The 27,618-nt window shown below is 37.4% G+C and overlaps 1 protein-coding gene across 1 annotated transcript in view; it reads left to right on the top strand.

Annotated features, from left to right (window-relative positions):
- The window catches only part of FER (FER tyrosine kinase), a 189,897-nt gene extending 164,738 nt beyond the window's left edge, over positions 1–25,159 (top strand). The window contains exons 17-19 of the mRNA XM_037373844.1: positions 8,560–8,714; positions 12,181–12,303; positions 16,521–25,159. Of these exons, the coding sequence (XP_037229741.1) occupies positions 8,560–8,714; positions 12,181–12,303; positions 16,521–16,663 (421 nt within the window). The 3' untranslated portion in view covers positions 16,664–25,159. The remainder of the gene's footprint in view (positions 1–8,559; positions 8,715–12,180; positions 12,304–16,520) is intronic.
- Positions 25,160–27,618: the final 2,459 nt, after the last annotated feature.

The raw sequence follows: 27,618 nt of genomic DNA, 5'->3' as shown, positions 1-27,618 counted from the left end.
TCTCATGGTGTAAACCATTACTTTATGAGCAAGTGAAGAGGCTGGGTAGGTTACTTTTCAGCTGTACAAACTTAATTTGTAAAGGGCTTTCTCATGGCTATAAAATGTGTGTTTTGTGAATCTTTGATTCCCCTAACTTTAGAAAGGAAAAAACAGCAACATATAGAAGGTTGAGTATTAGTACAAAATTGCAAGGAATAATAATGTACTCTGTTAAGTTATTCACATTGGACAAAGGTAAGGTAAGCTTAACTGGCAAACAAATGAAATAACTCAGCACACAAAAGAATTTGAATTGCAAGCATTTCTTTCAAGTTATAAATGAAGTACAAGAAGAAAAAAAAATTAGACATTCATGAGTCTTACATCTTGCTCAGCACATTACATGTAATCAGCAGTGCACAGGAAAAATGGGTTATAAAAATCTACAGGGATATCAATGCAAAGACTACTATTATAGACTAAAGTGACTGATGCTATTTTCATCAAAATATTTCTTCAGAAACAATACAGACAATAGCTATTACATTCAAAAAAAGTTGAGAAACAATGCAAATTTTAGATGCTGCTCATAGGAATGTTTCTGTCCCAGAACCGGGCATTGTGAAGAAAACCTCAGAAAATAGGACAAAGGTGGGAGGAATAAATGATGTGTCAATTTATTGCTTCATTTCCATCTTCATAGTCTACTGCTTTGATTCTCTTCGGGAGCTGCTCATTGTCTGCTATGCCCATCTTTTATCTCTTTTAAAATAGCTGGTACAGAAACCTTATCCTACTAGGAAAATGGAAGACAAATAGTAACTCTACCTGAATAAAATTCAAGATAAAAGTTTTGTAACGTGAGAGTAGATCTGTGTAGTCCCTTGAGCCACCTCTGGCTTTACAGTAAGTTTACAATTGCTTAATTTTCCTCCTTTATCACCTCTGTAGGTGACATGTGCCATATAATGTGTGACAGAAAAAAAGTCCTAGTAAAAATGTACCCAGAGGAGGCAAGTGAGAAGGTTCCAAGGTGCAGGAGTGACCTTGTCACTCTTCAGAGAAGGAGTCTGGATCAACTCAAATATCTTCCATATAGAATTGCCAGTCTTGTTTTTATAAAAAAATACTGCATCACTTAAACATGCAAAACATTCAGAAAACAGGAATCTTGGGTTACTTTTTTATTCCTCTTTTATCTCTGAGCTCATTTCTAGAGTCTTCTTTAGTCATCCATCTTAGATGGTTTCTTTTTGAATGAACATTCAGATTCATACTTAACACAGTTATTCAACTCTAAAACTAGACTTCCTTATGTGAAACACCATGTATTAGGAGACCAGAACTAATACTGTGAGAAGTGATAAAATTATGTAGCATTTGTGCTTCACTTTTGTACCTCCAAAGGGACACTTTATGCCCTTTGAGGTGTGGATGACCTCTGTCATGATCAGGAAGCTTGACTCTGAAATAAGCATATTGGAGAAAGTATCTTGTTCAAAGCCCTAAAGTCATTTCTGCTACTCCTCTACAGAAATAATTAAATAGTATCTCTAACTTAGTATGCCCAATATTTGTACCAACGTTAAGGTATACCTTACTGTAATTGTGTGGGGTTTTACTAGTAACTGACTAATTTGTAGACTATAAAACATACTATAATCCACTGATTCTTATACTATACTTGTCCATCATAAATGACTGTACAACAAGTAAAGTTTTTATCTGACTTTATATCTTATTTTTATTTTCAAGTATATGTATGTGAAGGCATTTGCAATAACGAACTGTGGTACAGAAAATGGTAATGTATTTTTCTGTACAGCAGTTCATTAAGAAGTTTCTTCTTGCTGTACCGTCCAGGACAGCTGTCACCTGTTCAAAAACTTGCTGTGGGAATGTAAATAGATTAAGGTTTTTGGGGTGGGACTGTGTTAAGTCCACTGCAAGTGGTGTGTTCCTTACTGAGCTGAGCAATCCTCAACAGCTGAAGCAATATGATTTGTCCTTGTGAACCAAGGGCACATTTGTGTCCCACTGTAGTTCTGGTGCTGCAGCTTTCTGTCATCTGCTACTGTGACCCATGCTGCAATCTATCATATATTAAACAAAGCACTTAGAGAAAATCAGGAGCGTAACAGTTACCAAGTATATTTTTTGAGGTTGGGGATGACAATAATAATCCATAGATGTTTGGCATTTTGAATTAGGAACTCTGGGATCCTCAACAGTGTGTTTATCCTTAAAGGAGTTTTAAAAACTTAGCAACTCCTCCCAGTATCTAAGGAGCATATTTTGTATTTTAATACAGGTTTGTTATTTTGGAAAGATCTGACATGTATGAATAGATTCTTTGTTTACCAATTTAGCAACCGATTTTTAGTTAGACAATGTTATAGTGTATTACATATTTTAGATGCTTAAGCTTTATTGGGCTTTTTTATTTTCTTCTGTTTTCTTTGGCCTTTGCTACTGGAAGTTTGTCTTTTAATTTATGTGATCTTACTAATCTTAGCTCACAGGAATATGTTCACCAAATTGCTACAAAGCATTTTGTGTGGGAGCTCTTACTGTCATGATAGTGAGAGAGAACAGGGCAATGCAGACCATTTCTGGAATGTAGGATATGTTTTACCCTGGAGGAAATAAAGGTTCTCTGCATTTTTAGATACAAGCTAGGTTTTGTGCTTTTGTTCACCTACTGAATATTTATTTGGAGTTTCTTTTGTTGCTTTTTTTCTTTTTTAGTTCTTTTTGCAAAATTTTTACAACCTTCATCAGAAATTTGCAAAGTGCTTTAGAAGGAATAATTGATTGTCACTAATGCCGTGAGGTGGGAAATTTTACTCATTTTGTGCCTGAGAACTGAGCAATATCCAAAACTATGGATAGCAAGCAGAACACCTGACATTATTGAGAAATGACTACTGCATCTAACTAGAACTTTCTCTGGATTCCTAGCACTGTTTTAGATAAAGATGCACTTGCATTATATGAGGAACTCAGAAACCATTAGCATAGTAGTTAATATTGCTCCATTAGGATGCATAATGTGACAGCTAAATAAGATGAAGAAATGAGTAAAACAAACTGTAAGGGGGGAATACAACATAGAATGCATGGAAGGATGTGCTTCTGACCCTCTAATATTTTCCTAGTTTATTATTAGACACACACTATTTGCTATGTTCTCCACATATAGCAAAGGTAGCAATATATGTGTCTCAAGAAAGTTCTGAAATAGGTGTGTTTTGATTTAGACACCACTGGAAATTACCTCAGGTGTTGGAAGGAGAGGTAGTGTCTTACAGTCCACTAAAAACCAACTGTTTCACTTTTAGACTTGCCACCTGTTTGATCAGGTAATAGACTATTTTCATTGAATTAAAAGTGCAAAGGAGACAAACTGATTCTGTTCACTAATTAATTACTTGCTTTTATCACCTAAGAGTGTTTTAACTGCATGATCCAGGGAGAGGATATAAAATGGCTAATTAGTTCAGTGAGGCAATCTGTCCTACTGGTTTAGTAATGAGGAGTTTACTATCTTGTTTTGATTTGCTTTAATTGATGGAATTCCATTGACATTCTAGGTATTACTTGCTGTGTAATTCTTTTGGGATGGTGGAAGGAAGCAGGGAGGGGGTATGAAAATGTCCTTAGAGAAAAGTTTATGAGGCTTATGTCTTTACAGACAGACATGAATCCAGGTGGTAACAACTGCCAGCACAGAGAAATTGCCTCTACTTCCACTTTAACTGGCTATTGGATTTTTAGCAAAAGCCTTATGAGCTCTGTCTTGTAGGTTCAGCATATTCAACCCATCTTAATGTCAACATCCTGTTTGTGTTTATAGGGACTGCACAGCAGTGCTTAAAAATGAGAATTCCAATTTACATATTAATTTTTTATTCCGTAGTAGTTGGAGGGAAGATGCTTTGTTTCTAACAGCACTAAGCACTTACATAATCTTGGTATTAAATAGTGGGAGTCAGCTTTTCTTTTGCTAATGAACTTGTTTGGTAGCAGCTCAGTGTAATTTGTGCCCAATTTGTACAGCTTTCACGTTGTGAAATGAAGAATATTTTCTTGTTTTCTATGTTAAAGAAAAATGCTGATTTTATGGAATTACTGCAACAAGTAGCAAATTCTATATGAGAAAAAAAACAATGTCCCAGGCAGAGAGAGACACCTAGTTCCATGTAATTACATCTGTACTTCTCCAGGGTGGTGGCTTCAGGGAACGTTAAGGAGAAGGAAGGGAAAAGAAATAGAATATATGTGGTTTTTTAGGGGAAAGAAGACAAGCAAAGCAAAGTTGATACAGGTTTTTTGGAAAAAAAGCCATGTAGAAAGTGTCATGATGTACTAGAAATATTTAACACTGAAGTTAACTGTAATACTGACTTCTCGTAGTTGTTTTCAGTCACCAGCCTAAATGTTTACATTTTCTTGTTTTCCCTCACTCATGTCATCTATCAGACATACTTGAATGAAACCCCCATTGTGTGTATTTTATATGGAATGTTAAGATGTAAAGGCTTTTTTATAAGCCCCTTAATACTATTATACTAGAGCTCTTTCTTTTTTTCTGGAGCAAATTGAAATTAATTAGAACCCTGGTTAGGGTTCTAGAAGTAAAGCTTTTAGTTAATAATTTAAAGCAATGGAAATAATACTTCTTGATACCTTCTTTTCAGATTCTGGGTATAAATTCTATAACAAATCACAGTGACTAAATTGTATTTTTGGTAATTTTCTCTGTATCAAGAATGAAAAATATGAACATCCTTTTAAAAGAGGCTGTTAGACATGAGGAGAAACTATTGAAGAAATTGCTTGAAAACTATTGAAGGATCTTAGCCGGACCCTCAGAATAAAATAAAAAAAAGCTTGGTGAATGTATAGGCTTCAGTGTGACAATATTTTTTAAAATGGTTTTAAGCATGCAAATATATAGAAGGAAATCTGGAAGATTCAGCAACAAATCACTGAGAATACAAAACATGTGAAATGACAGCAGGAATGCTAACAAGATACTCCAACTATCATGACATTTATAAGACTGAGGAATCAAATAATAAATGTAAGTCAAATAGACACTGTGAAGAAATTACAAGTAAGAGGTCAGGGGGAAAAAAAAAAGAACCTGAAAAATGCATCTACAGTGGATGTAACTGCAGAATCTGAAGTGGCTGGTGGTGGAGCACTGAGAATGAAATTGTAAACATATTGTTTCACCCCACTGAATGGCAAGTTATTAAAAGTGCAAAGTAACAGAACTTTTGGCAGGATTTAGCATCATTCTAAATACCACTGGATCTGCTAAACACTGTTGGTTTCTATGTACTCCAAGAACCAACTCCTCACAAGAATCATGAAAAAAAAACCTACATGCCTGAGAGGAGGATTACAAAAATTCTTTAAAAATACTATGACTGAAGTGAAGGAAAAAGGGAAAGAAAAGTTCTCATATGAAGTATTTTCTAAATAAGTGAGAGGAATAGTCTATCTTACACATGAGAAACAAAAAAAAGCAAATTTGCTTAAGTCAGAAGTAAACATATTAAGTGCTCAGAAGACTTTATTGAGATAGACAGTGTCTGAAAAGTAATACACAGTAATATAGCTTCAAGAATTTAAAGAGTTTTAGCTAAAAGCAGAAGATATTAATACTGTGAGATGCCTAACCAGCACTACTATATTTACATTGCTATTTGTAGCTTTATTAGTAATTTCAGTTGTCATTATGCCTTTATTAGTAATTTCAGTTGTCATAATGCATCCTTTTCTGTCTTATTGTTAATAGCTCGGCACTCACTGTTTCATAAAATGTCACTGATACTCTGTGGAAGATGGCAATGAAAATGCTTTGTTTTTTAATAAAAACTGATACAAACATAAAGAAGCACTTTGCCTGGAAAGATTGATGGTGGACATGACAGTTGTGTCCACCCGCACAAGTTGTGGGTCATTAGCTAACCACTGGCCCATGATTCCTCCCTTGGCACCTGTCTGCAGCGCAGCAGCTTGAACAGTGTCGTTGTGTGATTCACTACCAGCCAACAGACAGCTTGAAAACTACTGTTTCATGAAGCACAGACTTCGTGTATCTGTGGTGTTTCAGGACATGTAGTGTTAATTTATGTATATCCTAAACATAGTATCACCATCTTTACCAGCTGTCTCAAATACCAGTTTGATTCTCATGCAAATGTTTTTGTAAATGTTCAGTAATGATGAAAAACATTTCCACTAGATGACTCTGAAAGAAAAAGAAAACTGCTACATACGAAACAGACAAAAATTATGTGAACTGATTCAGAACCTGTTTAAATGCTAGGTCAGACTCAGGTAAGAAGTTTTCCATGATTGTAATTAACTGTAAATTTTCTTGAGATATCACTCATTACTTTTTCCACCTCTGATGTTCGTCTGTCACAACGTCTAGACTAAACTGAGTAAAAAATAATAATAATAGTAATTACTAAAGTGTGATTGGAACCTGAGGCATAAATTCTTGAAGTTTCATGCTGATACTTTTTACAGATTTTAGTATAAGCAATAGAAATCTGGTTTTGTTTTGCAGCTGTCTTATTTTCACCAAACGATGCCACATGCTAACATCAAGCTATGTAACCTAGTGCATATTGAGCTGTTTTATACATTTGTGCGTATCTTCAGCTGGAGCCTGTGACTTCAGACTTGGTTTAAAGTGGTCCATCTTCTCTAACTCCAGGAATAACTGCATTTATATCATTGTAGCATCAAGGTCAAAAGCCATAAATGTACTTAGTGTCAGAAGAGTTATATGAGTCACACAGGTTAAAATTCTTAAATCAAGTTATAGTATTTATGCTCAAATGCAGGGTTTGTCGATACATCAAATAATGTAGTGCAATATGAACTTGAATCAGTTGATCAAAGTAGTTGTAGATGTATGAGCTTTAACATCACTATATATGGCTCAAAACTTCTACTTTACACTAAATATAGTTCAGTCCTTTGTCATGAAAGTCCCATCATCCATAGGGTTTGAAACTGTTTGTCATTGGTTCAGACCTTTCTTTCTGCGTTAGCTGTAGAAGCAAACTCGGTGCCCACTGTAGGCAGAGTTCTAGGTTAGTTTCTTCCACGAGTAATCTAGTTTGCATGCACCAAAATCATTCTTCAGAACCAATAAATGTGCATTAAGTGCTCAGGGGACTTGCTCCAAAACTATGCTACAGCTCTAATCCAAACATTAAAGCTAATTTAATTATTCTGGCATATTCACGTAAGACAAGCTCTTTGTGAGCATATTGGCTGTTTAAGCTGAAAACAAACATAGTAAATTTAGTTTATGCCCATGATGTTCATAACGTTACAAATTTAATTCTGTTGCTTAACGTTTTTCTCCTTTCAAGAATTCCCTGTATTTTACTGCATTAAGATGGGAATAATAATACCTATTGTGTAGTATTTTAACACATTGTGGAAAAAAAAACATGGTATACTTATGGTATGTTAATAATATATTATTAGCATGTGTTATTATTCCAAATGTATGCTGTAGAGAAACCACAGTAGGTCCTTTATCAGGTATTACTACAGGCTGTCTTCTAAAAGAAACATGTTTGAGATGGAGGGAGGGAAAGTGTGTTGGTTTTCTGATCTTCTCATCCATCACTGAGCCAAAGTTCCTTTTCCTGCAATATTGCGTAGCTTTTTATTTTTGATGAAAACACTAATGCTAAGATGGGCAGAGAGAAAATGGAGCCAGTTCTCTAGTTTCTCACCATCTTTCATAATACAGGAACATGTTTTTGAGTGCTTCTTCAAATTCTGTTTCATTTTGCATAAAATCTTATTTGTTATTCAATGGGTTTATTTCTGGGACCTCAGAGAGTTCAGTTGTGGTGAGCTGAATTTGGCTGGCTGCCAGACACCCACCCAGCTGCTCTCTCACTCTCAGGACAGGGGACAAAATAAGGCAGAAAGTCTTGTGGGTCATCATAAAAACAGGGAGATCACTCACAATCAGCAAAAGACTGAACTTAGGGAACACAAATTTAATTTGCTGTGAATTAAAATGGAGTTGAATGGTGAAAAGTGGAGACAAAACCTGAAATACCTTTCCCCCACCCCTCCCTTCTTCCAAGGCTCACCTTCACTCCATTCCTGACTCTTCCACCTCCTCCCCACCAAGGGCTGCAGAGGTATGCAGAATGGGGGTTGCAGTAAGTCCGTAACAGCTCCTCTCTGCTGCTCCTTCCGCCTCACACTGTTTCCCTGCTCCAGTGTAGGTCCTTCCACGGGCTGCAGGACTCTGCCCCAGCACCTGGAGCACGTCCGTCATCTCCAGCACCTGTTCTCCTGACTTCTTCACTGACCTTGGTGTTCACAGGATTATTTCTCACACTTTTATTTTCACTCCCTTACTGCTCTTTTTCAAAACTGTTGTGCAGCGTTTTTTACCCTTTCTTAAATATGTTTTCTGAGAGTGCCACCATCTTGGCTGAGGGGAGCCATTTTAAAAGGCTTCAAGTACTTTCAAATGTGCAAAATTATGGGGGTTTATTTCTTCTTCTAACTTAGAGACCTGGCTGCAAGGAACTGCTTGGTAGGTGAAAGCAACATTTTGAAAATAAGTGATTTTGGAATGTCCCGGCAAGAGGATGATGGCGTGTACTCATCGTCAGGCCTAAAGCAGATTCCTATCAAGTGGACTGCTCCAGAAGCTCTCAACTATGGTAAGGACATACCTCCAGTTTCTTGCCAAAAAAAAAAAAAAAAAAAAAAAAGGTAGCATAAGGAGCACCAGGACTACGCTGTCAGCAATATTTGTTCATATATATACATATTCTTAGTGCACAGTTCAAATCAATAATGTTTAAAATAATAGTAATATATCAGTCTTATTTAAGTTATACATAAAATACTGTTTTCCTTTAAAAAGATAAGCAATCTCAAAACTCCTATTGTGCAGCAATGAAGTAATGTTTTGGTTATATTGCTGATTCATCCTACTAGTCTACCTAGGCAGTCATCTAAATCATGATTGTTAGCAAAATGAATGGCAAGTTCTGCCTACTTATGGCAGTGATTATTCTAGCACCTCTTTGAAAAAAGTAGCAAGTGTCAACATACTAGAAAACTCTGTTAGATAAATCATTGCATTGGAGAAAAGTATAGTCACTGATTTATATGTTTTTTTAACTGCAGCTTTTCTTTACCATTTTTATATATTGCTACGCTGTTGTCTTGGGGGGAAAAAAAATATTATTTCTGATTGAGGGAAGTGGTCCATACTACATTGGTAATAGTTCCAGAACAGAAGCAGAAGCTGCTGTATTTAGTTTTTTAGCTTATATGAAACTAGAAAAGTAACTTCTAAGTAAAGTGGGCTGTGAAGAATCAGCGTGTTAAATGAACAATGAGACATTTTGGATGTAGTTCTTTCACCCAGTTCTTTAGTTGAGTACTTAGAAAAAAATAGTTTTAAATTCTTCATTTGAAGTGTCTACAAATATTTCTGCCATGTCTTAAAGCTTTTTTTAAAAAAGAATGCATTGGAAATCCTAAGTTTGTGACTTACGATTTATAGCAAAATATTTCCTCTCATAATTAGATTAGTAGGCTAATACATTTAGTTACATAGTTGATCCTGTATGATCAATCATTCTAAGATGTGTTACTGTTGCTAATGTTCACGGGGGAGCAAACCTCTCTAGTTTGGGTGTTTGTTCCACTATAAACAGTGGTTTGAATTTTTATTTTTGTTATTTCAGAAACGCATACAGTTTATTTGATATATAATGGAAACCTATCTTTTGTAGCCATATGCAGTCCAGTGGACTACATTAAACAGTAAACGGGCTGTTGTGACAACACCTTCACTTTGTACTTCTGAGTCTTTTTTTCTGCATAGTACAAGAGAGGATAGTTGATTAACATCTATTTATTTTGTGTTTCCTAAAATGCATACATATTCAAGCAGCCCTAAGTGATTTTCTGTAGTTTTCGGAAAATAAGCTCTCTCAAATATTTGTTAATGAGTTCAGCATTATTCAACTTTCAAAATGTTGGAGAAGGTTTCTGTGTGTTTTGAAAGGATGATCTTTTCCACTCCTTTGAAAGATGTGAGTAAAAATAATTGGTTTGTCTTTTACCATTTACCATCCTAATAATGTGGTCATAAATATTGCATTAATTTGTGTAAGTAAGGCAGAAGGTATTGAAGGATATCACAGTGAAATAGGACAAAAATTGAAATATTTCAAAACTTGTTGGGAACTACTGTCCATGTTGTTCCTCAATGGCAACATTTAAGATTTGGAAGAAAATGAAGGGTAGAGTCACTTGGCCATTGCATGAATGGTACAGTGCATAAGAAACTACTTAGAAGTTTTGGGTTCACTGTATATTACAAATTAATAGCAGTCACAAAAATATTTTAAATTAGAAACACACAAGTTGTGAAGTCTAGAAAACAGGTTGGGGGAGATGAAGTGGTTAGGGAGTTGTATCTGAAGTCACAGGCTGATGCTACTGGAACTTTTGGGAGATTGAACCTTTGGTTTAGTGGGTGCTGCTTGGTGCCATCCCATCCCATTGTTTTTGCTTGGAGCTAGATGATTTCCATCACTTCCAGTAAGTGGAAAAAAATGTTTGAAAAATTCCTAATGAAATTACTTACTTAGGCCAAGTGTAGGATATTTTTGATTCCTGTTCTTTCAAAATTAAATGCACATTTAGTATGTATGTTTTTCCAGTACAACATTTTGAGTCGTTTGTCATGTTAATCAATTATTGTGTGGAGAGGTCTTTTTGTGAATAAACAGGCCTTTTTTTTTTGCCCTGATAATGCCATAGTGGAAAAGAGAATTAACTGTGCAGAACGTGTACTTTCTTTACAAAAAACTAATGGCTTATCTTGTATCTACTGAGTGATTTCAATGAAAAGTGTTAAATTACTGGATGCCAGACTCTGAAGAGAGTTGATATATAGAGAAGAAAACTAATCTTACTACAAAAAGCATGGTGAATGTCCATAATTGCCATCTATGAAGTACACAAGCTAATGTAGCACAGCTGGAAGTGATACTTGGTTTAACAGTAAAATGAACTTTCTGACATTGGAACAGTTGTCATATCACCAACTTTCACTATAATTTACATGTGTTTTTCCTTTTTTCCAGTCAGAAGGTGGCTTAGTTTGCTTTGTTTAATGATTAGAGATGAACAAACAATGCATTCACAAACATGTATATTTTAAAGAATAAAGACATACAGAATGTAATAGTACAGAAGAAAAACTCATGAAAAATGTTGAAAATGGATTTTTAAGTTGCCACTTTCACCGAACCTGCTGCAAAGGGTTAGGAGCCTTAACTTTCTGATATGAATCCATTCTTCATTATGTGAATCCATCAGGGACAATAGAAATATCTGCTGCAAGATCTCCCCTTCTCCCATAACGTAAAGCTTTCATTACACAAAGAGGTTTGGAATACAATATCAATTATCTGTTTTGCTGTCTCTGAAGCACAGCTGAAGATAAGGGCACCAGAAGGCCAGATTTTTTTTCTTTGTCTTTAAATGATGGGTGCTTCCATCCTTCAGGGTCCAAATTAAACAAGTTGATGCAATATACTTCCATTTCCAGAGAACAGTTTGTCAAAGCATGAAAACCAGGCTCTTTTTGCAGTTGCAAAATACGCTGATGGTAACTTCTCTCAGAGTACTCAATGCTATGCTATTTTAGGGACCTGGGAAAGTTAATTTTTTTAAAAGTATCTTTTGAATTCAAAGTGATTATAAACAAGGGTTGGGGGGGGGGGCGGGGGCGGGACAGGGGAGGGACACACCTGACATTTTTCTGTCCTTTTATATTAAAAGGAGAAAAAAAATTGCGTTAAGAATGAAAGAAATTCTTAATTTGTATCAAAAATTACTGACATGGTAAGGTCCGTCAAATAGTAGAACTTTAACTTAGCTTATATTATTCCTAGGTATTGACCTGGAAGATAATTTGTTTATCATTTGAAATGCAGGAGACTGTGATATCTGCAGAATGTATTGTTAGTAGCTATAGATTTGTGGTGCTTAAAGCTTGCCAATATAACACCTTGCCTTTACAGAAAATCTGGGGCCATAATTACCTGAAACTTTAATTTCTCTGTGCATTAAGGTGAGGTTTTTCTCTCCTTTTCTTAGGAAGATACACATCTGAGAGTGATGTATGGAGCTTTGGAATCCTTTTGTGGGAGACCTTCAGTTTAGGAGTATGTCCGTACCCTGGAATGACCAACCAACAAGCACGAGAACAAGTTGAGAAAGGTAGTTACTCGTAGGGAGTGAAAGAAATCCTGTATAGATTCATAAGGATGTAGTATATACAGTATAAAACAGCAAAGAAATAATGCGTGAATTATCCAGCAACTTTAGCAAAAGTACTGTGACATTTTTAATGCTGAATCTAGCTATCTAGGAGGAGTAGTGTGATATATAGGCTTCTTGAAAAAAGGAATATACTGACCAGTGACTTAAAGGACAGAAGACTTAAAGCATGCTGACTTTCTTTGTTGCAAAACTAAAAGGTGAGATGGAGAGGAGGGATTTACTGCTGTGCAAAGCAAGGGCTTGACCAGAATGAATTACTTAAGATTATGCTAATGCAGGTATAAATATTCTAAAGAGCCAGAAGAAAAAATGTGTATCATTCCATCTTCTCTATTAAAGCATTTCAGACAAAGATTTAGCAATTATGATGGAGAATGGTAAGGTAGTTGAGCGCTGAAAGCCACATTTTTCTTTTACAGAATAATCAAAAGGCTTTTATTTAAAGTAGCAAGTAACTGTGAGAGGATTTCAGGATTTATTGATTTATTTGCATCAAATATATAGTGGCATTTCAGAACTGTTCCTCCTATACAGAGAACTACTGTGTAATTCATAAACAGGTTCTAAGCTAGTAAAACTGCTAAATTATTTACAAAAAAAAAAAAAAAAAGACAACTAGTTTGCTGATTTATACAGATTGCCAGTATTTGTTACACACACTGTAGATGACCATCAGAGTTTCTTAAAAGGCCAAATCAAAAAATCCAGTGTTCTCTACAGCAGAGGAGTGCTTGTAAAAACAAGTCGTACTACTTCAGGACCGAGATTCTGTTTTAATCCACTGAGAATAATAAGCTCTTGAAATTGATAAAATTCAAAGATTTAGAAGTATGCTTATCCATTTTCAGATATGTGGGGAAAAGAGTCCCACTGGACCATCAGTGATTCCTTTTCTTTTTTTTTCTTTAAATGGAGTTTTAATTTCTTTTACCAGCCTGTTTTCTTGGGGTATGGTATGTAATAGCTCTCTCATTAGGATAGTCGGCTAAGACACTCCAGATTCTCTTCCTGATCTTATCTCAGTTAATCAGTTAGAGCCTTCAGTGAATTTAGTCACTTGAATGCTTGCTTTAAACCAAGATAATTTCAATTCTAAATAACTATATAGAATCACTTCACTTTAATGACAAAAAATGCTTGCTGCTGTCACTGTTTTCAAGGAGTGGTTTCTAGAGGAAACCTTGTATATGAAAAGATTTTTAAATTGTTTCATATTATTTTGTCTGTAAGTGTCCTAGAGCTCAGTCATTCTCCTTTACATTACATACATTAATCCAGCCCCCATTTCCAAGACTTACCTTTTGTATGAGCCAGTGTCATTTATACTCTGTTTTTACAAGACAGATACAGAGACCTGTGCAGAAAGTCTGGAGTCACAGAGCTGCATTTAGCTGTGGAGTCCTATGTGCCGGCTGGCTTTATTGCCCTCTGCCTGTCGTTTGCTAAGAGAGCTACATGTGGTAAACAGAGTCACAGAGTGGCTGAGGTCTGTGAGGACCTCTGGAGGTCGTCTGGTTCGACCCTAGTGTTCAAGCAGGGCCATCTAGAAAGAGGTACCCAGGGCCATTCCCAGACAGCTCTTGCATATCTCCAAGGTTGGAGACTACCACCTCTGTGGGCAACCTGTGCCAGTGCTCTGTCACTCTCAGAGTGCACAAGTGTTTCCTGATGCTCAGAGGGGACATCCAGTGTTTCCTGGGTGCCCATTGCCTCTGGCCCTGGCACTGGGCACCACTGAAAAGAGCCTGGCTGTGTCTTTGCACTCTCCCTGCAGGTATTTATATACACTGGTGAGATCCCGCTGAGCCTTCTCTTCTCCAGGCTGAACAGCACCAGCTCTCTCAGCCTTTCCTCATGTGAGAGTTGCTCCAATTCTTTCATCGTATTGGTGGCCCTTTATAGGATTCTCTCCAGTATGTCTATGACTCTTTCGTACTGGGGAGTGCAGCACTGGACACAGTACTCCAGGTGTGGCCTCACCAGAACTGAACACAGGGGACAGATCATCTCTGTCAACCCGCTGGCAACACTTCTTATGCAGCCAGGGGTACAATTAGCCTTCTTTGCTGCAAGGCCACATTGATGGTGCACGTTCAACCCTTGGTGTCCACCAGGATCCTCAGGCCCCCTTCTGCCAAGCTGCTTTCCATCTGCATGGCCCCCAGCACCTACTGGTGCCTGGGGTTGTTCCTCCCCAGGTGGTGGACTTTGCACTTCCCTTTGTTGAACTGCACGAGGTTCGTGTCAGCCCATTTCTACAGCCTGTCCAGGTCCCTCTGAAAGGCATGACCCACTGGTGTACAGACACTCCTCCAGTCTGGTGTCGTCTGCAAACTTGCTGAGGTGCACTCTGCCCCATTATCACGATCATTACTGAAGGTGTGAAACAGTATTGAACCCAGTATTGGCCCCTGGGGTACACCAATAGTTACCAGCCTCCAACCAGACTCTGGGCTACTGATCACTTCCCTCTGGGACCAGCCATTCAGCCCATTCTCAATCCACCTCACTGCTCATCCACCATACTGCTCATCCAGCCCAGAACTGAACAGTGTCTTTTTGAGGATTTTATTGGAGACAGTGTTGGAAGCCTTACTGAAGTCTTCTCATCTACCAGCGCAGTCATTTCATTGCAGAAGTTTCTCAAGCTGATCGGGCATAACTTGCCCTTAGTGAATGCGTGCTGACTACTCCTGATGACTTGCTTGTCCTTCATGGCATAAAAGACCTTGTGTCTGGAAATCATTTCCAGGATTAGCTGCTCCATCATGTCACCACGACTCAAGGTGTGGCTGACCAGCGTGCAGTTCCCTGGGTGGCATTTGCTTCACTCCAGTCTTCAGGCACTTCTCCCAGTCACCAGGATGGATGGAAGATTCTTGAGAGTGGCCTTGCAGTGACATCAGCCAACTCCCTCAGCACTTGTGGGTGCATCCCATCAGGGTCCTTGGATTTACGCAAATCCTTTTTGCTTAAGTATTCCCTGACCAGATCCTCTTCCACCAAGCCTACATCTTCCTTGCTGCAGATGTTCTGCCTGGTCTGTGGGGCCTGGGATTCCTGAAGGCAGGTCTTGCTGGTTAAGGCTGAGGCAAAGAAGGCATTCAGTATGTCAGCCTTTTCCACGGCAGTTGTCTCCAGGTGCCTTACATCATTCAGCAGTGGGCCCACATTTTACCTTCCATTTGTCACCTACATTCTTTTTCTTGTCTTTGACATTCCTGACCAGATTCAATCCCATTTGGGATTTAGCTTTCTTAACTTCATCCCTGGATGCACAGACAGTGCTTCTGTATTCCTCCCGCATTACCTGGTTTATGTTTGAATTTGTCTAGGAATTCCTTGTTCATCCATGCTGTCCTGGTGGTTTGGCCAACTTCCGACTCATTCGGAAGTTGCCTTTATTGCTGTGAGTACCTGTCTTTGGCCCAGGGTATGGATAATATGCTGAAACAGCCACTTATCTGTGGCTTCTGAATAATTAGCTGCTAATTTATTTAACTGATTGTTCATTCTCCTGCTCATCACCAAATCAGAGATCACCTTCAGCTGATGGCAGTAGAGAGGTGTGGAAGGCCACTGCCTATCTAAGCAACCCAGAATAATAAGAGTTAAGATGATGGGAAAATATAAAATTTAAGAAAACAGGGAGGAGGAAAAATAAATGGGTAAAGTGCAGGTGGGAAGGGAACTTCTTAAGGAGACCAAAAAAGGAAGAGACATGAGAATAAAACTTGATCCACACTGAAAAAGCCAAGAAATATACCCCCATCATTATTGTTGATTTCCTGGGGGGTGGGGGGGGGGGGGGTGGGGGGGGGTGACAGGGGTCGGGGGGTGGCAGAACACAATAAAAACCTAAAGAGTAGCTACTTTTTAAGATACAGGAAACAAACCTGCACAGGTTGCTACCCTTAGGGGTGAGAAGCATACGGATAATTTACCATGCCCAATCTAAATGCCATTGGTACCTGAGCTTTGATTAGTTTAATCATTATCTGTCTTGTATAGGTTATATATTGAAGGCTTTCCTCATATACCCTGAAAATCTTTTTTAATGCAATGATCTTGAACTTCACTTGTTTCCTTTTTGGTTTGTCAATATGCATCCGTTTTCAATGCTAAACATTTTCCCCCTTTTTTTTGTGTACCAGGCTACCGAATGTCAACACCACAAAAATGTCCAGAAGAAATATATAAAATAATGCAGAGGTGCTGGGACTACAAACCAGAAAACCGGCCAAAATTCAGTGAGATTCAGAAAGAGCTGTCTTCAATCAAAAAAAAAGTGACATAGTGATACACAAGTGCCAAACTCAATATGTGGGACTTTATTTTCCAGTGAAATAATTTTTTCCCTTCAAACACTATGCATTTATACAACATTATTTGCAATATTCTTCTAGGGTTACTTTGAAATTATTTGGCGTTTATATATATGTGTATCATCTTCAATGATGTCTGCACCTGCATTAAAGACGTATACTGCAAAATGCTATATATCCAGTCACAGTAATATTGTCATTTAGGTTACATGTAAATAGAAGAGCATATAGGATAGATATAAGGGACTGTGGCTTCTGTCTGTTTTACGGGAAGTAACTACTAGTGACATTTCTCAGAGGTTTGCTACTTTAAGCTGTGTTCTCACTCTGCTGTCCCTGCCCTGTATGTCAACACCAGCAGCACTCTAAAGGGGTGACTGTCATACATGTTGGCCTTAAAACTGAAGACAGTTTTGACAACTATTTTAACTAGAAACTTTTCTATTTTTAAAATTCATTCTGCAACTGATATTTTTAGTGATACTTTGATTTAAGGATGAAGGTCAGATTCTGGATGCAAATCTGGTTACTGAATGGTGAAATCCAGAATTTTCTTTTGTAGAAAATTGAATTTCTTGTGCATTTATTACCATACTGTAGTAAATATTTCTGACTTCTGATGTGATTTACTTAAGCCACGCCTTTTCTTCCTACAAAGCCATCAGAATTCAGCAATATGTGTCCTTTACAATGACCTATATTTAAGAAACAAAAACCCCAATACGAAGTCTTTACTGCACATGTTAAGAAATACTCCAGGATGTCTGCCTTCCAAAGAATATGTAAAAGCAGTAGGCCTACAGAAAAAGTGTTGCTAATGATAGCAGCAGATATATATCATTGATCTTAGAGGAGTTAAAGAATGTGAATTGCTGGATTTGCTTTTGATCTTGATTTTTTTCCTTAAATTGGTAATAATTCTCAGAATGCAGATGTAGCCTACAAAAGTTTATGCTAAGCAAAGGTACATTCTGTGCATAGTGTCCAAAGGAAAATACTACTTCTGTATGGCGTAAGGAAATTGTTCAAGCAACCAATATAAAGAAATACGTTCAAAGCCTCTGACAGGCTGAGCAAGGCAGACTAGAAATACTAACCTTCTATTCTAACTTTTTTAAATCATTGCAGTCAGATTTCAAAAGTCTGGGGACCAGTAAGTTTTAAATGCCACAAGGAATAAAAGCCTTGTATGTGTGTATACATACATACATATATGTGTATATATATATATATAAAATACTCTGCCAGAAAGAATAAAAACTAACTAGAGAAGGGAGAGAGTAAAGGCACAGTTCGCTACGGTGGCTCTGGGTCCTCTTTGCAGCTGGAATTATTTTCTAGGGCTCTGCACAGAAACAGGAACAAATTAAAGTATCCTGGTCTGAGTCTCAAGGTTAAGGTGCTTAAAATTTTTCTAAGATTTAACTAAAGGTTTTTTGATCAAGGGATGCCAGTTGCTGCTAATGGAAATAACAAACAGGGACTGTAAGTAACACAGCATCTGGAATGTTAATTAGCCCTGTATTTTATTGTTAAAGTGGGATTGAGATGTAGTGAAGTCAGTGGCTACATTACATTTTTTCTTCTTAAGTTAAGGTGACTTTTCTCTTGTCCACAATATTCTTGCCCTCTGAAGTGTATTTATATTAGTACTGAGTGGTAATGTTTAAGGGCTCTGTGTGACCAAAATATGTGTAGTCTAGAAGAGTTTGTCTGTTACATTGGCGTTAGTGTCCAAATAAAAAATGAATGATCATGCTGGAGCACATCACCTGAATTTGAGGTGGAGCTGTCGACATCCAGCTATAGGGAACGATGAGTGTTTCTTGCATTTCTTAAGTCATTTTTTTCTTGGAGCTAAGGAAGCATATACATACCCATGAAGGTGTAGTGCTTGGAAAACTTGGTGGCATAAACTTCCTTACAAGCTTACTGGATATATTTACTTAGTTCTGTACTTCCAAGTAGCCCAAAGATATTTTTCAAGAGTAATGGGAAACATTCTTGTTCATTTGCATGCTTTTAAGTAGTTCACAAAGTTTGTGCCTTAATTTGCTAGTAAGCTAATGCAAATGCAAGTGTACTAAGATTTAAAGAACATTCCACAATTGTTTGGAAAAATTCAAGACTCATCCAACTGCAGGTCCTTATGTATGCATCGCTAAAACCTGCAGGTGAGGATAAAGGTGTCTCCTCTGTCAGCATTCATAGCTTCTCTGGAGAGTTAATATATTCTTCTTCTATGAAAGAGATTAACTGTTTCTTCGCTGTGTGCCCTCTTGACAGCAAAGAAATACTGTTTTATTTTTATAAAATAAAATACTGTTTTATTTGTCTTAATTAACCAGTCACCATCCTGACTCTCACATAAAGATAAAAATTGTACTCATATTTTATTCTGAAATTGTAATTCATATCACACTTCGTTTAAATTTAGAGACTTTTTAATACATGGGATTTCTAAAGCAGCAAGAAAATTTATTATTATTCCTGAAGTAAGCATCAGTTTAGTTAAAAAATAATAACTCTGGGAGAATACCAGAATGAGTTTATAGTTACAGAATGAATTTAAACACATGTACATGTTTCTTCAATTATTTAAACTGTTTTCTTATCATTGATTCGACATTTTCTGGCAGAACTTGTTCATCATGTCTCATTTGTAATTATTGCAATTACACAGTTTAGGAAGTGGAATCCATACATACAGATATTGGGTTTTAAGTTTTTGTAGACTTCCCACAGACAAACCTACCATACAACAAAATTTAAAGGAAAAAATGCAGTATTCAAGAACCAAAGCTGCCATATCTGCTTTCTGTGGACTTTTGATGACTTAGTCTTGCATTCTTTATAGGTTAGCCAGACACTGGTCATTTGGCTCATGTACTGTGTTTATCCTAGAGAACTTACAAAATAGTTAACTTACTCTCTTTTGTAAGTGTGGTGTTTCGGGTAGGTTCTTACCCTGGCAGTGTCCCAGCTAGGGGGACCCTGAGGGAATCCTGAATTTTTTACATTGTTAAATGGGAGAAACTCTGAGTACTATTAAGGGTCAGGTTGAAATATCTCAGACTGTTACACAAGATGGAATTCAACAGGTTATCTGTTATTTTCATCCTTTTCCAAGAAATTGCATTCATCATTTTAAGAAAGATTGTTTTGAGGGCAAAAAATGCATACTTAGTTTGTTTTCAGTGGAAATTAAGTACATATATTAGCTTCAGAGTTCCATCGTTGGTGAAAACATGACGATTCTGAAGCTTTTCGATTTTATGGAAAGTAAAATAGTGAAAAATGTCTTGTCTGAAAACAAACCTTGCTTCAGCAAAGTGTAATCTTTTAAAGTCAGCATCCCACCAAGACATTCTCTTTGAAACGTACATTTTCATTAGTTTCTCGTGAAACCAATGGACTAGTTTTTCTTTTAGCAACTACAGTTATATTGCATTTCTTCTTAACAAAAATCTGCGTTTTTGCAGAGTTGCCTAATAATTTTGTTGGAAGTTTTTATTGGAACATACATCACCAGGAGGCTATCAGTAAGAACTGCAGTTTCTAAAATAAGCCTGATCTTACTGATGAGAAGCAGAAAAATGGTCAAAGAATTACTAGGTTATTCACACTGAAGTATTTTTTCATCCGTGTCTTTGACCACTTGTTATGCTTACTCAAGTTCTACAAGCACGTTGCTAAAACTTACTGCACTTCACTAAAACTATAAAGTTACCCATTTCTTATCTTTTGTAACTCTTTTGTTATCCCTTTTGCACCCATTGTAAAGATACTAAAGAAAAAACACTTTCCTGAGGTTACAGAGTAACCAACTCTCAGAAGCATTTAAAAAATGTCTCCCTGCTCCCCAGATTGTCTAGTGTGCTGCTGCACAGATATTAACAATAGTGATTAACTACTAGCCTTGTTGCCATTATTCTCACTGTCTCACATCCTCTCAATGGCAATGCCATTGACGCACTTGAGACAGTGCAATATTTGAAGAGATGAGTTAGTGTATAAATAGGATCATCAAACATGGTACTCAAGAGCAGTAGTTCTCAAAACGGCTGGTTGTCACAAATAATGATAGTATTATAAAGATGGAATAAAAAGAAAGAGGCTAATTGAGAGAATCTGCTTCCTCTAACAGCTGTCTTGTTTGTAGGCAATAGAAATGTCTTGTATGCCAGTGCAATTGGATTTGTAATATTTTTATGACTGAGCATAAAATAGTTTGCTATTAAAAGAAGAGTTCACCATTTTATTTTTTTCTTAAAGCACAGAAGGACATGATATTATTGGAAGCATTCTTGCTAGGCAAGTCAGGATATATGGAGGGAAGAATACCCATACTACCAACCAAGGTACATATTTTTTCTCCCTAGAATCATATTCATGCAGTCCTTCACTTTCAGGAGTACAGGATTTTAATTAGTGATTAGAAAGTACAGGGCACGTCCAGTATTCCTGAAGTTCCAAACAACCGTGAGTTTTCAAGAGTGACCTGCTAAATTTGGAACGTCAAGTCTATTAAAAATGTTTTCTTCTAGTTTCCTTCTGCAGATTTACTGTAAAAAAAAGCAGTCCTTAAACAGTCATCAGTAATAACTTACAAGAAAAATCCATCAACCTCAGAAACCTATCAAGCTTCTTTAAGAGTAACTTCAGTAAAGAATATTTTTTTGTACTCTTGTAGTAGAAGTCCGTCAGGATAGCTTTCCGGGGCAGGGGGAGTGGAACTTAACAATCCAAAAGCTCCAAGTTGAAGCAGAAGAATTCTTTCACTTGTCATTCTCAACAGTCTTTCAAGTATTGTCAGATAATGCACCTGTGATTCCCAGCTCTTTTCAGAATTGCATATTAGTGCACTACTAACACCCTACTTTACTTTTAGACCAAGGAAGGGAAGACTCTTTCATTGAAAAGTTCAGCAAGTTCTGCCTGGTGGCTCCCACATTTTCCTCAGTTTCCACATTCAGTTATCAGTGTCATTGTGTTCGTTCTAATAAGCATCCCATAGAACAGGAGCTGGAAGCTAGATACTGTCTTCAAATCAGCAGCTAATCCCCCAAAATTTCACAGTTTTGACTCTAGAAGCCAACTTGGTTTTGGTTCTCTGTCAAATAAGCAAAAGCAATTTCTGTATTTCAGCCTTACTACTAATCTATAAAATGGGAATGGTCATAGATATATTTACTGTTATTTCCAAGGGAATGCTATCTCCACCCATAACCGTAATTTACCCGTATGTCCCTTTTTGACCATCTGTCTCCTCTTTGACATAAAATTCTAACTGGAATGTATGTCCAGGTATGGAACTTGGGTATTAATTCTGAGCTGTTTAATTTTCAGGAAGTTGTATATTATTAGCTGCTTTAGAACACCATTTTCTCAGATGTCATCTAGGCAGGACTTAATTTAGAATTGCCAGATAGTTTGGGGTTTTTTTGTGAGATGAAGGACTAGTTAGATGATTGCTAGCTACATGCATTGTTGTTTTGCAGCTGTTTCAGATTACAGCTGTGAGAGGGTAGTTCATGTATAGATCTGGTTATGGATGCCTTCTCTAAATCAAAAACTGTTAGCCATACTTCCAAAAAATGGATAAAGCCCTTCAATAAAGTTGACTATGGTCATACAGTGAAAACACAGAAGAGCCATGAACTACAGTCTTTCTTCCTTTACCGTCCCAGAACTGAATGTTTTATAAATAAAACTTGCAATAACTGGCTTTGTGTTTATAGGTAAATATGCCCTGTGAACAGGTATGATAACCTAGGACTCATATTGCTACCAGCAAAGAAGACTTGGAAAAAAGTGCTCCTAGATTGCTACTATTTCAAACTGTCCGTCTGATTTTAGAACTACAAATGTTCATAGATGAGTACATAACAAGTTTTGCGATTATGGTAAGAGGCAGCGCACGCTTCTCCATTGAAACCCTTTGTCAATTTAAAGCAGGTATGCTTTTTAAAAGAAAAATCAGATTGATCAGCAATTCCTTCTAGATTACACACATTCAAAGTACGAGCCAGAAACATCCACCACTAACAAAAGAAAGAGCCACACTACTGTCTTTAATACAGTCAGCACAGTCTTTCTCAACATATAAAGAATTCTGTAATTGTTAAATGCAGTAGTAGTACAAAATCCTTGGATTACTGAAATGTAAACAGCTTCACTGATCTTTTGATTCATTTCTTAAAGAATATTTCTGCTCTTTATAAAAGGCTGCGGTAGGCTTACAGTTCTAGCTGAGCTCTGCTGTAACGATCTGGCCTGTTGCATCTCAGACATTTACTAATTTTTATGGCTCCACATACTGCAAATGGTGCCCTTTCACATACTTCAAAAAAGTTACTGATGTGACAGAAAAGTTCAAATATATCCCTGCTTTAGTTTGACTCAGAAATACTGTAGTGCTTTAAACCTTGATAACTGTGGCAATGGATTTGTATGAAAATTGAAGTGACCATGAATCAAGGTGATGCACACTTTTCAAATCACATTTTTAATCAAGTTAAAACCCCTAAATATATTGTGAATTGTCCACATTGCAAAAGACATCAGAAAAACAACATTCCTGACAGCCTAGTTTACAATACAGAGCATGCCATGCCTACTATGGAACAATGTAAAGCTAAATACACTCCTTGAAAAAGGAAGACTTTTGCTGTCAGCCCAGATACAAACAATGGCTTTAAAATTAACAGCAGTGACTTAATTCCAGCAAAGCTTCGTTGTAAGCTTCCTTCTTAACAGACCTTTCCAGTGTTAATTTTATTATTGTCATCCATTTTGCTTTTAGAAATTTGACTTCTGTTTATCATACAACAGTTACTTATAGTGGTAATTATATCACCACCACCACCACGAAGTGCTGAGACTTGCAAATTCAGAAGATAAGCGTTGCTAAGTCTACAGGGAACTGATCTTTCACTAGGTGTCATGAGTTGCAAAGATGTAATGCATTTCAAGTATCACTGAAGTAATGGTTTCAATTAAAAACTGTTATACAGTAAGCACAATAGTTTTCCTTGCTTAAGGTATCTCGTCCATAGTAATGTTTCCAGTTGACTAGAACTCAACAGGAAGGTAGAACGGTACCTTCCTTCCTCTCTAGTTTATCAGGGAAGGGAACTGTTGAGTTCAAATAGCCAGTTCAGGTGCTGTCAGCAATTCTGATAGGTAGAGCGCATGTAGCCAGGATGCCATAGAGAAGGTCTTGCAGTCTGCGTGGCCCCTCTTTATAATACACCTGTGGTTGCTACAAGTCACTAATAAATACAGTGCACTGGGGAGTGGAATTTTGCTATATCTCTGAGCGTGGCCAATTCCTTAAATCACCTATAGTTGTAGTGCATAAGGAGAAATAGTGACATTTTTTTCTTTGTCACAAAATGCACAAATGCAATCTACAGTGGGGAGAGTCTGCATTATTTCCTTCCTTCCTTCCACCTCCTACTTGGTTGTGTCACAGATTCAAAGTCTTCAGTAGACAGGACAACTAGAAGAAACGTAACTGTTTGTGCGGTTCATTGTATCGTTATCTGATCTGATCAATGGACAAGTTGATTTTTCCACCAAGCTTCCCAACCTAGTTTTCTCTGAGATGCTAAAAATCATGCAATAGGGAAAAAATCACGATACAGGCTCATCACAGAGGACACAAAAGGCAGGCAAAGAAATTTTGAGGACTGAAAGACAACAATAAACACCTGTCTTGTCCCTTCTGTGTAATTGTATACATGTTCAAATTACTTCCAGGGATGAAACTTCCAATTAAGGTTAGTGAGACTACTGTTTTTTCAGTTGCATGTGTTACTTTTCCTTTATGTAATTGTAGGCAGCTGGAGACAGAGGAGGTGTGTAGGGGAAGGAGGGAAGGTCGGTTCACTGATCTGCTGGCACATGCAAGACTTTTGACACCAGTAACCTTGAGTGGGGCACAGATACTGTTTGCAAACATGTTTAGATTTCTCTTCACTTTTGTGCCAAAGTACGCACCAGCAAGTTTAATATCAGGTAAAGCACCTTTTATACTCTTTCTTGTTTAAAAATAATATATTTGTGAAACAGATCGGTAATACATAACACTGGAAATGGGTGCATCTTCCCAAAAGTACACATGTAAAAAAAAAAAAAGGAAATAACGCTTGTGAGTTTAAGCAAGTCTGAAAATGATAACTTTTAATACAGTTGCCGGTTGTCTGTCCTTCATAATTTTAAATAGATCTGCATTTTAACTTTATTTATTTGCCAATTTTTTATATACTTTAAAGTTACACTTCTGAACTCAAGCTAACTTTTTATTTTCCTAGGCTGTTACAAAACAGAATTTCAGTATTCTTGTAAACTGCAGACCTTTCTCGAGTAGTCCTTTGTCTTTTCTTATGGACCAGTTACCACTAATGAGTCTGCAGTCCCCTTTTTACTGTACTCTTCCAATAAATGTAAAATATTTGTATCAAGATGTCTCATTTTATTTGGTACTTACAGGTTGTGTTTATTCGCTTGCTTCTGTAATCAAGTGGAATATGGACTCCAGCAGCATTGCTCTTAGGAGTAGCTACAATTCAAAATACTCATTTCACAAAGAAAAAGATCAATCTTACCAGGAATAGCTACAATTCAAAATTTCACAGAGGGAAAAAGAAATCTTATATGAATTTTTTTTTTTTTTGACAACTTCGGGATAATATCTGTGGATCCTCACTTAAGAGTTTGGCTGTCAGTTTTGTTTACCTTTTGTATTTCAGGAGGTATTGAAAGGAGTAACCTAGTGGGCAAAAGGGAAAGGACATGTTGAAACAGGCTGAGAACTTCACGGCTGGAGCTCTGCAGTTCTGAGGATGTTGCACCACACATTTCTCTTCAAGGCAAAGTTTTGTTAGGAGGCTAGGCACTGAAAAGCAAACACGCATATTCTATACTCCAACAGCAAAGCAAAACCTACAAGTTTTTCCAGTTAATCTAAAGACATATCCAAGCTTGATACTGTTTCTTTTAGATTATCTAGTGCTCTGTTCCCTTTATATTAAAAAAAAATCATAATGCATTCTAAATACAAATTGCATTTTAAAGCAGATTGTTTAAAGCTACTTTATGATTTACTTTGAATGAAACCAGGCTCCATAATAATCACCATTTTCACCACGCTTGGATGCCATTTCTTTGATTTCCATAATCCCTTCTCATATAAAGACTGTGATAACAAAATTACGACTGAGGTAAAAAATCAGCATTATTATGCCTTAAAAAATTTAAACGAATCTTTTGAGATCTCGTGGGTAATGTAAAGTATGAATACCCTATTGAAAGAATTCTTCTACAACCTTATGCTCCCTGCAGATGCACTTTGTTTTAACACCCAGTAGTGGGTAGAAAGAGAGGGTTTTGTGTACCTGCACCCTCACGCAGTGTTAAGCACACTGCATGCTGGCACAATAAAGCACACTGCGTGCTGGCACAATACTGTGATTTGCAAGACTTGGTGCCTGACTGAAGAGGGAATTAGCAAAGAATCAGTTTTATGGCACTGGTTCATAAGTGGCACTGAGGTACCTGTTATTTTGGTCACTTTTTTATTATTAAAATATTGTTCCCTCTTATAAACACTTTGAAGGAGTTTTCCCCACCATTTCCCAGCAATCATGAATGGGAGAGGTGCAAGTCCAAACCTCATCCCCTGAATTTACTGGTGTGCACTGAAACAGAAGACAACACAGCGTGTTGCACATAACTCTGGTACAATTCTGCTGAGAGACTAATTTATTAGCAGGATAATTTTAGAAAAGCTTACTGCAAGTAAATCTGTTCTGCTCAGTGATGCCTGGCCTCCAAATAATAAAAACATGTTGTTTGAAAATCTGCTACTGCCAAACATTGGGCAGCACAGGGTCATCAAATTTCCTCATTTGAAGTGTCACAGCAGTTAATTAGGAATGAGGCTAAAGAAAGGAGTCTTGAAGGTGATCGATGCCTGTGTGCAGTCCTGCATTTTTTACAGTTCAGAAGTAGATTTAAAAGACTTGGAGTTAAAAAAATTAAGTTGGTAACACTTCTTCTCAGAAGATCCCAGAGGACATTAGGCACCCAAGGACCACTTTAAATGCAGATCACAGCATTTTCCTGCCTAGCTGACTTGTGACTCCTGACCTTGTAGGTACTGTACAGCTGGCAAAACTCTACACAGAAGGCGTCTGGGCAAAGAAGTGCTGGATAGCAGTGCTTCCATCCAGCCAGTATTTTCTAATCACCCAATGTTTGCATGTCAAACCTAGGGCAGTTCTTTCTCTCTACAAGTGGCAGATGTACCTTGCTCTTAAAGCCATGTACTACAGGCAACAATCTTTTGCTGTTCAGGTACAAAACCTCCCTTGCAGTTTGACAGGAATACTGTTCTTGTTAAATGAGGGAGAGACATTAGTCTTGCTCAGAAACACAGAAGAGGCTCGCAGCTGAGGACTCCAAGCAGAAGCGCGTGCCTGCCTTCAGCCTGATGAAAGGGATTTGGGGAAGTTAGTGGAAGAGCAGAGAGTGGGAGAGTTGGTTTTGGGAGTTGATTTTTTCCTTTCCAGCATATTGAATTTAGTGGCACACTGGGACTGCTGAGTTCCATGAATATTACTCCTAGGTACCTAAGTCTTCACCACCTCCACACTCTGGGAGCTTAACTCGGGCCAAGGACCATAGAGGGCTCGAAAGCCAACTATTCCCATATTTAAGATGTTTGGTGGATCTACCCTCCAAAATAAAACAGGTCTGAGGAAACCTGCTATAAGTCACATTTGCTCAGTGTGGAGCCTGAGGACATCAGACCATCACAGGTCACTGAGTATGAAGTTCCAGCAGTGCCAAAATTGTAAGTGTCTGATATGAAAATGCTTTGAAGGACTGTGTGGTCTCCCTCACACAAATTCACTGAGGC

Source organism: Falco rusticolus, chromosome Z (genome assembly GCF_015220075.1).
Source record: "Falco rusticolus isolate bFalRus1 chromosome Z, bFalRus1.pri, whole genome shotgun sequence".
Taxonomy (NCBI): Eukaryota; Metazoa; Chordata; class Aves; order Falconiformes; family Falconidae; genus Falco; species Falco rusticolus.
Note: the sequence above shows the minus strand (reverse complement) of the source record. Positions and strands in the feature narration are given on the sequence as shown.